We start from the raw sequence: 17,863 nt of genomic DNA, 5'->3' as shown, positions 1-17,863 counted from the left end.
TGTTGCTGGCCTGGCTGTGGGTCTGCCGACCTGGGTATCTTTGTGCTCTGTTCTGATCTTTCCCTGACTCGGCGAGCAACATTGATGCATGGTTGTTTTTGATAGTATTTTCTTTTTATTGTATTAAGTAGTATTTTAATCATTATTTTGTTACTCCCAGGTTGAGGTCATGTGTCTCGAGTCCTGAAGTGACGAGTCCATGTGCCAAGAGGGATAATGTGAAAGAACACAGACAAGTGATGCGTTATTACCGTGAGAGAATTATCTGATAGTCCAATAAACAGGCTGTACACATAAGTCATGGAATCATCGCTCTGGCATATTCTAATTATTGCCCGGGATACATATCCCAAATTGAATGGTCATGTGATATGCATATGAACAGCAAAGACATATATGAAAGCTAATACGACCTGTTACATCACGAATCAGATTCGATCATATCAGTCCGTGCTGAATCAACCCCTCCGAGTGCCCTGGCGCTACACCAAATCAAAAGGCCCCATGCACACGTGCATGTGATTTGCGTGCGCGTAACACAATCAAGAACAGCTGTACCTATTTGAAATAGTCTCGCACAGGGTCCTGCAAGCTGCGGGATTTCAGAAATGTAAGACCTTCCCCCACCACAACCATGAAGAGTGCAGATGTGCAGTACAGGTTGTTATATGATCTTATTCATTCTTTAAAGATTTTGTTTTGTCGTTTTCTTCATTTATTGATGGGTTGAAACTGAAAGTAATCTGACAGGAAATGGGGAGAGAGACGGGGGAGAAGACACGCGGCAAAGGCCGCCGGGATCGGGAGCCGGCACGCTGCAAGGCTGGCTCAGCAGCCTATTCTTCATTCTTTTACAGTGATACTCATCAATACATTGTCACATTTCAACTGTCTAGGACCAGTCATAGAGAGCATTCTATGAAGAGGTTATTGAATAACGTGTTCCTTCCATGCGCTACGTCCAACCAGGGAAACTCCCCCCTGTCAGGTGTAAAGGAGCAACTTGGACACTCAAGCATGAAGGAAGCATGAGTTAAGTCCGTTGCTCTCCCCAGGTTGGCGGAGGGTGTGTAGAGCCCAGGATCACATTAGATGATTGACACAGGGGTGAAAAATGGGTTGCAAAATCATGGGATAAAAAATATATATAAAAAGAGGTTATTGCTCCCAATGCTGAGGGACATCAGACTTCACAAAGTTCACACTGATGAAGAGCCGCGAGGCTCGAAACATCATGTCCACTTTGGTGTAAGGAAATAAATCTTTAAGCTTTGGAGCTTAGTCCAGTGTGTGGACCTTATTTTCTTTTCTATTATTTACCTCGGCCCAGTGGATGTGCGTGCTCTATTGTATATTAATCTGGTAGGCCCTACTACTCCCTTTAATGTACCATGTTTTCATAGGCCTTCTGTACAATGAATTATAGACCGGCCAATATGATTTGTACCATTGTCATAAATGGGCCTTTTCCAGAGCAATATACATGTATGTTACATTATTTCAAATAGACATCTGTAAGGGTATAAACTATAAACATACACTTCTGACAGTCTTAGTCTTAGTGTAAAAACAAACCATTAAATCATAACGGCTGATTTAGCAATAAGGCACTGACCCGTGTGGTATTTAATTAGTGTTATTGCATAGTGCTTTTACAGAGCCTGTTGATGTATCAGAGACCTGTCTTAATTAAAAACAAGATGTTTGTGTGTGGTTAGCTGCCTGTAATATGACATCATTCAGCTAAGGGACTGTCATTTGGGAGTTAAGATACCTTATAGTCTTTTACCCTTGTTTTCTCTCACACTACAGCCATGTTAACTACGGTACAAATAAAATGCAAAAAACATATTGCATTTCATGATGAACAGTCACAGTGACAAGTTTTGTTAAAGCACATGGCAGTTCAAAGAGCATAAGACATCAATATTATGAAAGGACTTTTATATCAAAACAGAATAAATTACCATGCAGTTAAAATAAATTTTCATAGGCAGCGTTAAATGTAAAATAACTAGTTGTAGCGTACCTGCAAATGTTGTGAAGTTTGTTCCAGTTATACGGTGCATATATAAGAACTGAAAGCACTTCTCCAGACAGATCAACTTACAATAAACAAGGTAATTAATCACAAATTGAATGCAGAGTCAAGTGCCACAAGAAGCTAGGATAACGGGTAAACAATGCATTTGTCTAAAGTCTAAACAACATCTACAACCAGTAAAACACCCTGAGAGCTCGCCCTAAAGGGCGAGGTCGCATGCCTGGGTGACTCTTTGGCATGGGGGGTCAGATCAACTTTATAAACATATGGAATTAATTCTGTACTTGCCATATATGGAGCATGTCTTGGTGTACAGGGTTTGATGAGGTCAGATCAACATATGGAGCGTGTCTTGAGTGTACAGGGTTTGATGAGGTCAGATCAACATATGGAATGTCAAAACAGGTCAGCTCCATATATGTCAATATGGAGATCTGAGGGTGGCAGTGAGGGCAGTGTCTTGAGTGTACAGGGTTTGATGAGGGCCCAGGTAGGGCCAGGCCTTCATTTCCAGGCCTGTTGAGAACTCTAGTTTTGCCGGCTGCCGGGCTTGGCTGCACTAATAACTTTTGGGGAGGGCCCGCGTCTAGAGATTGAATGGGCAGGTATCAGTCAACACAGGGTACAGTGGACACACTGTGTGTCATAGGCTCAATATGTCAGTTTGACACATTCAGTAGATCCCGTGATCTTTTGTGGCCAGATGTAATTTCCTGGGGTCTAGTAGGACTATAGTAAATAAATTTAAATAAATCGCTATAACATTTTGTAAAGAAATTCATATTTAGCCCCATCCTCGAATGCGCCCGCCTGTCAAAAACAGCTAAAATCCCTAAAACGAAATAAAGCAGCAAATGGAAGAAAAAAAAATAACACTCATCTTTTACTTTATCTAATAACAACCTAAAACATGAACCTTGGTTGAACAAAAATGAAGCCCTGCCCCTATACATATGTCTCTGCCATGATGGGTGTTTTTTTTACGTGATGACATAAGTTGACACAGGGGCATAGCAGTACTTTATAAAAAAGAATAGCAACTGGACAAACAACTTTGGAAAAGGGTTATGGAGGACAGTCATGGGGGCTTCTCTAGACATACAACTGCTATCATATCTGTACTTAGTTTTGTTCTCTTCATTCTCTCATTTGTCTTCCTCACCTTCCCCCTCTTGTGAGTTACAGGCACAGTTTAACCTCAACAGAATTCACAAGGCTGGGGACTTTGTTCTGGGTGGTTTGTTTCCAATCCACACCTTCCCTGTCTTCCCTGAGCTGTCTTTCACCTCCAGGCCACGGGAGTTCACTTGCTATGGGTGAGTATCACACAATCATACATGCATGTTGTATATTCTTACTCAAGGTGACAGTGGCATTTTGTGTGTTAGTTTTAACATTCTAGGATTCAGATGGGCCCAGATCATGGCTTTTGCTATTACTGAGATCAACAGGAACCCCAGCCTACTACCCAATGTCACTCTGGGATACAGTCTCTATGATAACTGTGTCACACTTGGAGTTGCATTTCGTGCTGCATTGTCATTGGTCAGTGGGAGAGAGGACCAGTTTCACCTGGACAAGAGCTGTGTTGGGTCTCCTCCAGTGCTTGGTATTGTGGGTGATGCGACCTCAACCCCATCTATTGCCATATCTAGTATACTAGGCTTGTACAGAGTACCCATGGTAAGTGTATATTATGCTTAATTTTGGTAACAGTGTATAGAGTCTTTTTTACAACTCAGATATATTTACAGTATATGAATGGCATACACATGCTATTTTGGGTCTAACTTGCAAGTCATGCTTTTTGGACCATGCTGTGACCTTATAATAAATATTGTCTTATCCCTTCACTCTGCATGGAGTGGCATTTTCGCTACTCACATGCTCATGCTCTGCTTTCGTGGACAATTTGATAACAAATGCAATATATTACAGAACACATGTTTTGTGCCTTTTGCAGGTTAGTTACTATGCCATGTGCTCCTGTTTGAGTGACTGGAATCACTTCCCATCGTTCTTTAGAACTATCTCAAGTTCTGCATCCCAGGTGAACTTCCACAGACAAAAGATCTGTTGGTATCAGGGAGTACATGTTCCACACACTTGCCAAAAACATCTCTCTATATTGTATTCAATTCAGCTCTCTTGCTAGAGCTGAAGGTCTATCTTGATTTCGCCCTTTCATTAGACCTTTTCCATTATGGAATCTGAGTGGGAGATTCACTGATGTACCACTCTATCCCTCCATTCTTTATGGAATCAGGTGCGAGCTATGCTCCACATTATGTGGCAGTTTGGGTGGACCTGGGCAGGACTGCTGTTCAATGATGATGACTACGGCCGTGATGCTGCACGTATCCTCCAGGCTGACCTGGCCCAGTCTGGTTTGGGGTGTCTGGCGTATGTGGAGGTTGTGCCCTGGGATTATGACCCTGCTGAGATTCAGAGGATTGTCACTGTGATGAAGAGATCCACAGCTCGTGTGGTCTTTGAAATTGTATATGGCATCCATATGATTAAACTCATGGAGGAGGTTGGGGGATATGTTAATTTAATAATTCATAATTATAATAAGGCATCTTAAATTAATGATATTGAATTGAATTGAATTGAATTGAATTGAATTGAATTGAATTGAATTGAATTGAATTGAATTGAATTAATTAATCAATATCTGCACAATAACCAAATAATCACACCATTCATACAATCTGACTGATTGTAATATTGTTAATACCCAAATCCAGTTACATAAAAAAAAAGAAACAAAAATGTAGCACATCCAAAAATGTAATAAATGGTGGACAAAGTACTCACACTTCCATTTATTTATATTGGCACACAATGCCAATATGTGCCAATAAGAAAATGGAAATGTGAGTACTTTGTCTGCCATTCTTATATATATATATATATATATATATATATATATATATTTATTATTTTTTTATAAACATAACAGGTGGTAAAGCAGAATGTGACAGGTTTGCAATGGATATCCGATGTGGGCTCAATGACAGCTACCGTACTTCAGACTCCTCAATTCATGCCTTACCTCAGAGGCACCCTGGGGCTTGCCATCCGTCATGGAGAGATACCAGGTCTTAAAGATGTCTTATTAAAAATACATCCTGACAATGACCCTGACAACAGTCATGAAAATACATTGGTGAGTCTATTGCTACATTGTCTATTCAAACTCAAAATCCGATGTCTGATTTTGAGGGCCGCTAGCCCCTCCTATAAACAGCTATAAGTGTTTAATGTTTGTGTTGTCTGAACACAAACATTAAATGCCATTGACAATGAATGGAGAATTTACGCCATATGTGTCTGAGCAAATCGGCATATGTATGTCAGTGGAAACCCTTGGCCAATAAGGGACCACCATTCTTTATGATGATGTACGATGATTAGGAGCGCCCCTCACTTCACACGGGTGGGATTTTTAAATATTCACAAGCTATTATATTTCTATTTCTGTTTTTTTTTGTTTTTTTTTAAACATATGTTTATTCATTTTCTTTACAGTACACATAAGTATTTTCAACAATTGACATATATTTCCCCCCCCCACAACCCCCTGGCAGCACAAATACAAACAAAATCTTATCACGAAATGATTTGACAATAATAAATACAAAACAAAAATAAATAAATAATGACAAAACGAAAAATAAAACGAAAATAAAACACATTACATACAGTTAAACAAACAGATTCACAATGTCCATCACAGTTCCCTACCCCCACCCCCCAGCTGACTACTCAGTTAACCACTATACATCCAAAGCCTCTTCAATATCACCTCGCTTAATGAAGTCCAAGAACTTCTCCCATATCTTATAGAATACCACAGGTTTCTTCCTAATTACATAAGTTAGTTTCTCATGTGCCAAACTGGTTGTTAAATTCCTCAGCCAAAAGCCGATCGTAGGGGCATTGACATTCTTCCAACATAGCGCAATTGAGTGTCTGGCCTAACAGGCAAAGGTCGGTCATTCTTTTTTCATTACTATTTAGTGTACAATTTAATGGATAAATACTGAGTATACATAATTTAGGACAAAGAGGAACTGGACCTGACGTAATCTGAGAGACATAATGGACCACAGACCTCCAAAATGTTTTAATCTCCTCACATTCCCATAAGCAGTGGAACAGTGTACCTTTATGTTCCCCACATTTATAACATAAATCAGGAATGTTTGGATCAAATTTTTGGCTGCCATATTTTCTATATTGTCTATTTACTATTTTCTATATTGTCTATTTACTATTTTCTATATTATCTATTTACTATGTAAACTATGGTTATAATGACCAGGCTTCAAGTTCACTTATGACGCCCATTTCCGTTACGTCAATATATAGGGCGTAGACTCACAGCGTAGACTCACAGCCTCAGAACAATCATGGCGTTTCCGCCTGTCAGACAGGTTAATGTTTGAGACGGAGCAGTCGCTGTTTAGCGTACAGAGCGTGTCACAATGCAAGGTTCGTTTTGTTGTTTTGGTGTCATGTCATTCTATTATTTGTCAACATTTGAGTTCCACATTACAAAACATTACAAGGTTTATTGATCGTTTTTGTTTATTATGTTTCTTTACAGTCCTGGTTTTTTATGATGCAGTATACGGTTCCCTTCCTCATGCCCTTTGAAGCTATGGGCAGCCAGTGAGGTAAATAGCGTTTGTTTTGAGCATTTGTTTGGTATGTTATTATTTATTTCGTTATGTGTTTAATTTTGTTACTCATGTTAATCATGGTTTATTTGTGTTTTCGTCAGTTTGACGTAGGCTTCAAGCCATCCACATCGGCATAAAATAAAAGCCTCCAGTATCCAGAACACTGTCTCTTCATCGTTCATTCCATGGTCAAAGGGCGTGACAGTCAAACTCAATGCCACAGCCACAGACGACTTCACCCACGGCAGCCCCGGGTCGCTCGTAAGCGACGGGTCCAGCAGACGTCAGCCACCGCGAGCGGGCCCCGCTGGGCCGTAGAGATCCGCGACTCGGCCGGCGTCACATCAGCTGCTGCCTGCCTGGTGAAATACGCTAAATGCATCCATACAGACTAAAGATCCAGGCTTGATCAAGGACACGATCATTGTCGACTACGACAGGTAATCGCATACGCACACATGACACTTTATTCGTTCTGACGGACAATTGAACTGTGCTGCTAAGTGCGAACCACAAGACACTTTAAAGACATTTTTGCACAAGGAAACTGAAGAAGGAAATCACATTACAAACAAACAGGTTTCGAGGGAACTGTGTTTTATGTGTTGGTTTTATTTTTGACTTGGGTTTCACTGCATTAATGTTTAATTAAATTCATGGAACTGTTGAAAATGGGTTTTTAATTGGTTTTTAAGTGTAAGGTTATACGTGTGTGAGCTAAGATGTCGGCCAAAGGGGAAGCCACTGCCACATCAAATGAGCAAACACTATTCGAACCAGCACCAGTAGAGGAACCAGTTATAGAACCAGAACCCATTCAAGCAACAGTAACAGACAAATCGTATAAGGATGCAGAAACGGATCCTTATGGTTCTCCCGATCCTCCTCGTAGAGGACGAAGAGAACGCACTCTTACAGAAAAAGGAAAGGCCTTACAAGATGAAAAAATTGATAGTTGGTTGTATAATTCTCAATGTGTTTATGAGCACTGGAAAATCCAGGCAAAAAGAACAAAGAAAGGTGTGATAAATAACATTCCTGATGATGACTTGCAGAAGTATAGAAAGGCTATGGAAAAAGACATGGATGAATTGAATGACATTTATAACAAATACCGGGCAGTTGAAATGCCACCAAGCGACATGCGTCGCAGAGTGGATAAAGCCAATCAGGTCACGACAAATGTAATTGCAAATGCAGTAGCTCACGGCCAAGGGAAAGAAGGTCTAAAATGGCCCGACGTGAGCTCTGTGTTTGATACCAGCATCAGTGGCTCTCTAACAACCAGCCATCATTCAATTCACTCTGATAAATCCCAGGCCGTTTCAAATGCACAAACGGGTGAACAAACCAACCTAGACTTTGCAGCTCCACAAGCCTTTCAAAAAATGTCAAACTATGCACCAGAAATTCACCGGCAATACCCTGATAACTCCCAGGTACAAACAAACGTAGAGTTTACAGCTACTCAAGCTTTCCTAAAAATAATGTCTGAACAAGAAAGTCACCGGCAAAGCTTAATGAAACTAGAAAAGGAAAATGATGCAAGGAAACGGGCTATGGAGGAGCTACAAGGCAAGATTGACCACTTGGAGGCGCTGAAGAAGGCAAATGCCACCAAGGCCAAACTACATCTTCATGACGCAACCCAGGGGCATTGGCAGTCTTCACAGCACCAACCATCACCACCTGAAAGACAACATGTAAATCACAATGACCAAATAATCCAAGGACTAGCCCAAGCAATGTCATCCAACAGACTTCCCATCCCAGAGCCTACTGTGTTTTATGGAGATCCTCTCAAGTTCAACATTTGGAAAACCTCATTTCACACTCTAATAGACAGAAAGAATATCCCCACAGTAGAAAAGATTTTCTTTTTGCAGAAATATATTGGAGGGGCAGCCAAAGAGGCTATTGATGGGTACTTTTTGTTGGACACTGATGAATCCTATTTTGCAGCATGGGGCTTATTGGATGAAAGATATGGGGATCCTTTTATTATTGCTAAAGCTTACAGGGATAAATTACACAGTTGGCCAAAGATTAACCAGAAGGATGGTACAGAGTTAAGGAAGTTTGTAGACTATCTAAGGAGTTGTGAGACAGCCATTATTCACAACAGTCACTTACGCATATTAAACGATCCCATGGAGAATCAAGTACTTGCCATAAAACTGCCAGACTGGTTACTGACCGGATGGAACCGCTCAGCCACCACTTATCAACTACAACATGGACAGTTTCCCAAATTCAGCTACTTTGTCACCTACCTCAACCTCGAAGCCAACATCGCCTGCAATCCAATCACCTCATACACAGCACTGAAACAAAGAGAATATGACAACCGCGGCAATGACAACCGCGGCAATGACAACCGTGGCAATGACAACCGTAGCAAGGTCAAGAATCCAACTGCAAAGATATTCACTACAACTACCACTGAAAACCAACAGTCTAACACATGCCACCTATGTAATAAACCGGGACATGGTCTTTATAACTGTCGTGCATTCATAGCAAAGCCACTTTCTGACAGAATCAAGTACATTCGAAATGAAAATCTTTGTTTTGCCTGTTTGAACTCTGGTCATCAATCAAAGGGGTGTGGCCACAGAATGACATGTGAAAGATGCAATAAACGTCACCCAACCTGCATTCACGACGACAACTTCAGTATGCAACCCAGAAGAGAATCAAATTACAATAAGGAGACAAGGTCACAGGCAATATCAATCCCAACAGTTACAAAGATCTCTAACAATGTCGTGCAACATGAGAGCAATGCTCAAACTTCCTCAATTGTGCCAGTATATGTATCTACACTGACTGACCCCAAGGAAGTTCTGGTTTATGCAATGCTCGATTCACAAAGTGACTGTTCTTTTATCCTCGAAGAGGTAGCACATATGTTGAACACTCCTGCAGAACCGGTTACTTTGAAGTTGTCCACCATGTCCTCTAAGGGGACAACTGTACCGTGCAAGAGACTTAAGGGCATACAAATAAGGGGTTTCTTTTCAAACAAGAAAATCACTGTACCCACAACATACACCCGTGAATTTATTCCAGCCAACCGGTCTCATATCCCAACCCCAGAAACCGTTATGTCATGGCCACATCTGAGGCATCTGTCTGGTCAGATTGCCCCATATCAAGACTGTGAAATCGCTATGTTGATCGGGTATAATTGCCCACAGGCCCTCATGCCTAAAGAGGTGTGTGGTGAGGACAATTGTCCCTATGCACAAAGAACAGACTTGGGGTGGAGTGTGATAAGTTATGGAGAACCAGGGGAATACTACAGCGACGCTATTGGCATGAGTCATCGCATATGTATAAAGGAAGTAATCCCTGACACACCCCCAACAGCAAACATTAAGAGAGAGGTGCATTATCTTTGTAAGAACCAAATCAAAGAAATTATTGCTCCAAATGACATACTCAAGGTCCTTGAATCTGATTTTAACGAAAGAGATAACGACGATGTGATGGTCTCTCAAGAGGATCTTCTTTTCTTGTCAAAATTGAAGAGTGAGATAAACCAGAAACCAGATGGTCATTACGAAATGCCTCTACCGTTTAAGAAGGAGCGTCCAAACCTCCCGAATAACAAAACATGTGCCGTTCAACGCCTCAATAGCCTGGAAAGGAAGTTCAGAAGAAATCAGAAATACTATGACGACTATGTAAAATTCATGGAGAACATAATAGCTCATGGCGATGCAGAGAAGGTCCCTAAGGAGCATATAGACAATCACCCATCCTGGTACATACCACACCATGGCGTATATCATCCCAAGAAGCCTGGTAAAATACGCGTGGTTTTTGATTGCTCGGCAAGATACAGAGACACCTCCTTGAACGACCACCTTCTCACTGGGCCAGAGCTTACTAACTCCTTGGTGGGAGTCCTTTGTCGGTTCCGCAAAGGCCCTATAGCCCTTATGTGTGACGTAGAACGAATGTTTCATCAGTTCCACGTCAAACCTGAAGACCAAGATTACTTAAGATTCTTATGGTGGGAGGAGGGCAAACTTAATTCTCCACCATCAGTTTACAAAATGAAGGTTCATCTTTTCGGGGCATCTTCTTCTCCGGGCTGTGCCAACTTTGGTCTCAAGCATCTTGCAGCCAACGGTCAGGAGCAGTTCGACCCATCCACAGTGAAATTCATACAGAGAAACTTCTACGTCGACGATGGACTCGTGAGTGTCTCAACTGAAGCAGAGGCAATCAAGCTCATACAAGAAGCAAGAGCACTTTGTCGCACAGGTCAACTCCGACTGCACAAATTTGTCTCAAACAGCACAAAAGTATTGACATCTATCCCAAAGGAGGAATGTGCAGAAAGCGTCAAAGACTTGGATATGGACCTTGGAGAACCACTTATGGAGAGGGCTCTTGGCGTTCAGTGGTGCCTGTCTTCTGATGACTTTCAGTTTCGAGTCACGATCCAAACATATCCATTGACCAGAAGAGGTATTCTTTCTACGGTAGCTTCTGTTTATGATCCCTTGGGCTTTGTAGCACCTTTTATCCTCCTGGGTAAACAGATCTTACAGCAAATGTGTAGAGAGAAACTTGATTGGGACGATCCACTCCCAGAAGAGCTTAGAACCCAATGGGAATGTTGGCTACAAGACCTTAAGACACTGTCTTCTATTAAGATCAAGAGATGCTTTGTTCCAGCAGATTTCACTGTACAGCAGTATGAGCTTCACCACTTCTCAGACGCCAGTGTAACTGGTTATGGCGAATGTTCTTACCTCAGAGCTATCGACACCAATGGAGACGTCCATTGCTCACTAGTTATGGGGAAAGCCCGTGTCGCTCCTACCAAGATAACCACCATACCACGACTTGAGTTATCTGCTGCAGTTGTCTCAGCAAGGATCAGTGTTATGCTCAGGAATGAGCTCGAGATCGACAGTCTGACAGAATACTTTTGGACAGACTCGAAGGTTGTCCTTGGTTACATAAACAATGATGCAAGACGATTCCATGTATTTGTTGCCAACAGAATCCAAAGAATCAAGTCTCTTACAGATCCAAAGCAGTGGCACTTCATCCAATCCGAAATGAACCCTGCAGATCATGCATCTAGAGGCTTAACTGCTGATCAGCTTATTGCTTCAGATTGGTTCACTGGCCCAGACTTCTTGTGGAAAAGAGAGCTACCCAAAGGAGAAACCATGTTGGAAGAGATCACTGACGATCCAGAACTTCGCAAGGCCCAAGTATATAAGACAGAGGCAAAGGAAGTAAGGACGTTGCTCGACCGGTTGAATAAGTTCTCTGATTGGAAAAGAGCTGTCAAAGCCATCGCCTGTCTGAAACGCCATGCTCGAAGAATCAAGGGTCTCACACTCTCAGATGGAGCCACAAGTATCGAGCAACGGCAAGAAGCGGAACTGTTCATAATCAAGTTGGCACAAAGGGATGGATTCAGCACCGAAATCCAAGATGTTAATCAAGGCAAAGGGCTCAAGACAGAAGGAAACAAGTTGCACAAATTATCTCCATTTGTTGATGAATATGGTGTTCTCAGGGTTGGAGGGCGGTTGACCAGGTCCTCTCTCCATCCTCATGTTAAACATCCTTTTATTCTACCCAAGAAAAGTCATATCTCTGCTTTACTTATCAAACATTATCATGAGAAGGTACAGCATCAAGGAAGAGGTATAACTATGAACGAATTAAGATCCAGTGGCATCTGGATCACTGGATGCAGCAATGCAGTTGCCTCTCACATCTACAGATGTACAAAATGCAGAAGGTACAGAAGAACCACTCAGGAACCAAAGATGGCAGATTTGCCAGAAGAAAGAATGGAAATGACCCCGCCCTTTACTTATTGTGGCATTGATTGCTTTGGCCCTTTCCATGTGAAAGAAGCGAGAAAGGAGCTAAAAAGATACGGTTTACTGTTCACATGTATGTGTTGTCGTGCCATACACATTGAAATGCTGGATGATCTTACCACAGATGCCTTTATTAACGCTTTACGCACGTTCATTGCCATACGTGGTAATGTCAGACAATTGAGATGTGATCAGGGCACCAATTTTGTTGGTGCAAAAAGAGAGTTCATGGATGCAATGAAGGATCTGAATAAGGAACAGTTAAAAGAATATGGCTGTGAGTTCATCCTGAACTTTCCTTCTTCCAGTCACATGGGAGGCGTATGGGAGAGACAGATCCGAACCATCAGAAGTGTTCTAACAGCCATTCTTGACAAATCACCTCAACGACTCGACTGTACTTCATTAAGGACCTTCTTATATGAAGTTATGGCAATCGTAAACAGCAGACCATTAACGACAGAACACTTAAATGATCCGACCAGTCTCGAACCACTCACCCCTAATCATATACTCACCATGAAATCCAGTATCATCATGCCTCCTCCAGGTCAATTCATCAGTCAGGACGTATATCTACGCAAAAGATGGCGCCAAGTACAGTTCATGACTAATGAGTTTTGGACAAGATGGAAAGGAGAATATCTCCTCAATTTGCAACAAAGACACGTATGGCAGAAGGACAAGAGAAACACTAAAATCAATGACATTGTCATCTTAAAGGAGGAGAACTCTCCCAGGAATCATTGGAAGGTGGCAAGAGTCACCGAAGTCTATCCTAGCCCTGACGGCACAGTCAGGAAGGTCAAACTTCTAATCGGAGATTCAACCTTGGATCAACAGGGAAAACGGAATAACAAACCAGTTTTTCTGGACAGACCAGTACACAAGATTGTGGTACTAGTGGAAGCAGACTAAGGTCTAAATAAAAAATGTGTTATTCTGGAAAATCAAATTTCTGATTTTGGTGGGAGTTTGGCTGCCATATTTTCTATATTGTCTATTTACTATTTTCTATATTGTCTATTTACTATTTTCTATATTATCTATTTACTATGTAAACTATGGTTATAATGACCAGGCTTCAAGTTCACTTATGACGCCCATTTCCGTTACGTCAATATATAGGGCGTAGACTCACAGCGTAGACTCACAGCCTCAGAACAATCATGGCGTTTCCGCCTGTCAGACAGGTTAATGTTTGAGACGGAGCAGTCGCTGTTTAGCGTACAGAGCGTGTCACAATGCAAGGTTCGTTTTGTTGTTTTGGTGTCATGTCATTCTATTATTTGTCAACATTTGAGTTCCACATTACAAAACATTACAAGGTTTATTGATCGTTTTTGTTTATTATGTTTCTTTACAGTCCTGGTTTTTTATGATGCAGTATACGGTTCCCTTCCTCATGCCCTTTGAAGCTATGGGCAGCCAGTGAGGTAAATAGCGTTTGTTTTGAGCATTTGTTTGGTATGTTATTATTTATTTCGTTATGTGTTTAATTTTGTTACTCATGTTAATCATGGTTTATTTGTGTTTTCGTCAGTTTGACGTAGGCTTCAAGCCATCCACATCGGCATAAAATAAAAGCCTCCAGTATCCAGAACACTGTCTCTTCATCGTTCATTCCATGGTCAAAGGGCGTGACAAAATTTATTTACCTTCTCCGGGGTTATGTAAGTTCTCATTATCCAATTATACTGAATTAGTCTTAATCTAGTATTGATAGTTTGCGTTTGTGCCTTGGAACATATTAAACCCCAATCAATTTCTGAGATTTCCACTTGAAGATCCTGTGTCCATTTTTGTCTTATTTTCTCCGAGTCATCTTTATGAAACCCTTCTAGTATACCATACATTTGTGAGACCAACCCCTTTCCTAAACAATCCTGTTTGGAAAACCTCTCAAGCACGGTTAAAGGAGGTTGTTTTGTATTTTTGACACATGTAATAATAAAGTTTCTGATTTGCAAGTATTTAAAGAAGTGGTTTTGCGGTACCTCATATCTCCTCCTCAGCCCCTCAAAAGACATTAGATTGCCATTCTCGTATAGATCCACCACTTTCTTTAAGCCTTTATTGAACCATAATTTAAATCCCAGATCCCTTCTAGCTGGAATAAAATGTTCATTTCCCCAAATCGGTGCAAAGCAGGACAGCTCTGGGGTGTTTCCCATGAATTTATGGATTTCAAACCATATATTTATAGTATTGATGACAAAAGGGTTAGACACACTTTTTCTATTTCTGTTTAAGTCTTAATTTTGTTTCTTCAGGTGAGGCAGTTTTGGGAGCACACATTTCAATGTAAATTTGCACCCCTTCCATCAGAGTGGGTGGATGCTGGTGGTGGGGTGTGTACTGGACAAGAGGACCTAGCAACAGCAGAAACAGCCGTTTTGGATGTGTCTGACCTCAGGGTAGAGTACAATGTGTACAAGGCTGTGTATGTTCTGGCCCATGCCCTCCATGACATGCTGCAGTGTGTACCAGGAAGAGGGCCTTTCAGTGGGCACAGCTGTGCCACTTTGCAGTCAATACAGCCATGGCAGGTGTAATATCAATTCACAGTTTACCTGTAAATGTTTCTAGTTGGATTCTAATGTAGAATAATAATGAATATGTAAACATGACATTGGGTAAATTGTAAATATATACTATAATAATAATAATCATGAAAAATACAGTTAAGGCTGCAGCCTGCAACATACACCAACAGAATAAGAACTTTGTTCTGCTTTGGTAGGTCAGTAAGAACAAAAACACCCTAAGAACTGCGGCAGTGCCTTTTTGACGTTCTTTTTAGTAGGTTTCCACCTCCAAGATATTCTAACGAGCCAAACACCCTCTAGCTGAATATCCTTGTGTGATTGGTCAGACAATCTGACCAATAATGAATGCACTTTTGATTTATGTGGCTTTATTTCCACTATCTGTCAACAACGTGTCATGGAAAGTTGTAAAGAAAGGTTTGATGATATATTATATAAGGAGTTTTTTAATGGCAAAAATGAGGGGATCCACCCCCCCCCCCCTCCCAGCTGCTGTGTTGCTAGGAATGGTCCTACTACTGAGTGGGTGGGGTCAAACATACAGAACACAGAACTGAGCGTTGCAAGTATAAAATAGCCAAATGTGCTTGGGCGTTGTTTGGAGTATGAACTTGCAGCTTTAACACAGAAGCCTTTGGGGGGATACTTATTATGATGAGGTATAGATGTACATTGTACACTGACACAGTCTGGGACACCAGGGCTCCATTTTCGTCACCGCCAAACCCCTTATCCCTAAACTTCTTTGCCATTATTTTACTATTTTAAAACATTTTAAAATAGTTCAACTAGCCAATCTACATAGACATAGTGTGAGCTTGTAGATCAGCTAGTTGAACTATTGTAGAAGGTTAAATAGTAAAAAATGGGAAATAAGTTTAGGGATAAGTGATAAGGGGGATAAGGGGTGGCGCAAGATATAGCTATAGTCTCTTTCTCTTGATGCATTTACTCATCAACTCATCACCATTTCTAGCTTGTGTATTACATGGAAAAGATCAACTTCACCACATCATTTGGAGATCAAGTAACGTTTGATGAGAATGGTGATGCTTTACCAATCTATGATGTCATTAACTGGGTGTGGCTCCCTGATGGAAGTGCAAAGTTTAACTATGTAGGTGTGTTCAAGACGTCAGCCTCCGGAGATGAAGAACTCATCCTTGATGAAGACAGAATCTTCTGGAGCTTTGAATCCTCAAGGGTAATTGGAGCTTTCAAAAATGTAGTTAATGTTAACGGCATGACGATGTGAATGCAATTTAGTTTAGACTAAAATTCAAATTGATCATTGTTATTTTCCTCTGTAGCCACCTCGGTCAGTGTGCAGTGAGAGTTGTGCCCCTGGATCCCGTGTGGCCAGAAGGAAAGGGGAACCTCTCTGCTGCTTTGACTGCATTGCTTGTTCTGATGGAGAGATCAGCAATGAGACTGGTGGGTTTACATTATGTAGCTACTGTCGGTACAATAGGTTATCTTTAGGATGGTACTGTACTTACCTGTTGACCTTGCCCTCTTTGTTAGACTCTACAGAGTGCACAAGTTGTCCAGAGGACTTCTGGTCCAGTCCCCAGCGTAACCACTGTGTCCCAAAGAGCATAGAATTCCTCTCCTACCATGAGGCCCTGGGTATCTCCTTGACAACCACCTCATTGCTAGGCACACTTATCTGTGCCATTGTCCTGGGAATCTTCATCTATCATAGAAGCACACCTATGGTACGTGCCAACAACTCAGAACTCAGCTTCCTTCTCTTGTTGTCACTCAAACTATGTTTTTTGTGCTCACTTCTGTTCATTGGCTATCCCAGGCTCTGGACTTGTCAACTGAGGCATGCAGCATTTGGTATCAGCTTTGTGCTGTGTGTCTCATGTATCCTGGTAAAGACTATGGTGGTGTTGGCTGTGTTCAAGGCCTCCAAGCCTGGGGGTGCAGACATTATGAAGTGGTTCGGTTCTATGCAGCAGAGAGGAACAGTTCTGGCTCTTACTGTCATCCAGGCAACAATCTGCACAGCCTGGCTTGTGTCTGCCTCACCAACTCCTCATAAAAACACACAACATCAAAGTGATAAGATAGTCTTTGAGTGTGTGGTGGGATCAACAATTGGTTTTGCAGTGTTGTTAGGTTATATTGGTTTACTGGCACTCCTCAGCTTTGTCCTAGCATTCATGGCAAGGAATCTTCCAGACAACTTCAATGAAGCTAAGTTAATCACTTTCAGCATGTTGATCTTCTGTGCCGTGTGGATAGCCTTTATCCCAGCATATATCAGCTCTCCAGGAAAATATGCAGATGTAGTGGAGGTTTTTGCTATCTTAGCATCTAGTTTTGGGATTTTGGTGGCACTGTTTGGACCAAAGTGTTATATAATCCTTTTGAAACCTGAGAGAAACACTAAGAAGTCCATCATGGGTCGAGATGCCACCAAGACGTAGAACCAGAAATTCAATGACAAAATAATCTGTATATTTCATAACAATGAATGATGATAAAAAGTGTTTATGAATATGTTTGATTGCTGATGACCTTATTAGTATAATGTGTTTTCTGACAGACTAAACTATAACTAGTAATACATTCATTCATCCATCATTGAGGAGTGTAAATCGCTACTGTCCTTCAAAACCTCTGTAAAAGAACATTTACAGGGGCTGCAATTCGAAACTCGCCCTGTAAAAACTCAAAGCCTATCCAACCCCCCCGCCCCACCTA

The 17,863-nt window shown here is 41.4% G+C and overlaps 1 protein-coding gene across 1 annotated transcript; it reads left to right on the top strand.

Moving 5' to 3' along the window:
* Positions 1-3,124: 3,124 nt before the first annotated feature.
* LOC308314490 (extracellular calcium-sensing receptor-like) lies at positions 3,125-17,586 on the top strand (the record flags this gene model as incomplete). The annotated part of the gene is made up of 9 exons (XM_080762121.1): positions 3,125-3,360; positions 3,433-3,727; positions 4,008-4,094; positions 4,311-4,580; positions 5,010-5,216; positions 14,873-15,148; positions 16,125-16,352; positions 16,459-16,582; positions 16,673-17,586. The coding sequence occupies 9 exons, from the start codon at positions 3,125-3,127 to the stop codon at positions 17,584-17,586; spliced, it is 2,637 nt and encodes an 878-aa protein (XP_080618247.1).
* Between the last annotated feature and the right edge of the window lie 277 nt (positions 17,587-17,863).

The sequence above is a fragment of the Protomyctophum bolini genome (assembly GCF_963924005.1).
Source record: "Protomyctophum bolini genome assembly, chromosome: 4".
Classification (NCBI taxonomy): Eukaryota; Metazoa; Chordata; class Actinopteri; order Myctophiformes; family Myctophidae; genus Protomyctophum; species Protomyctophum bolini.
The sequence above is the reverse complement of the archived record's forward strand: the minus strand, read 5'-3'. Positions and strand labels throughout refer to the sequence as shown.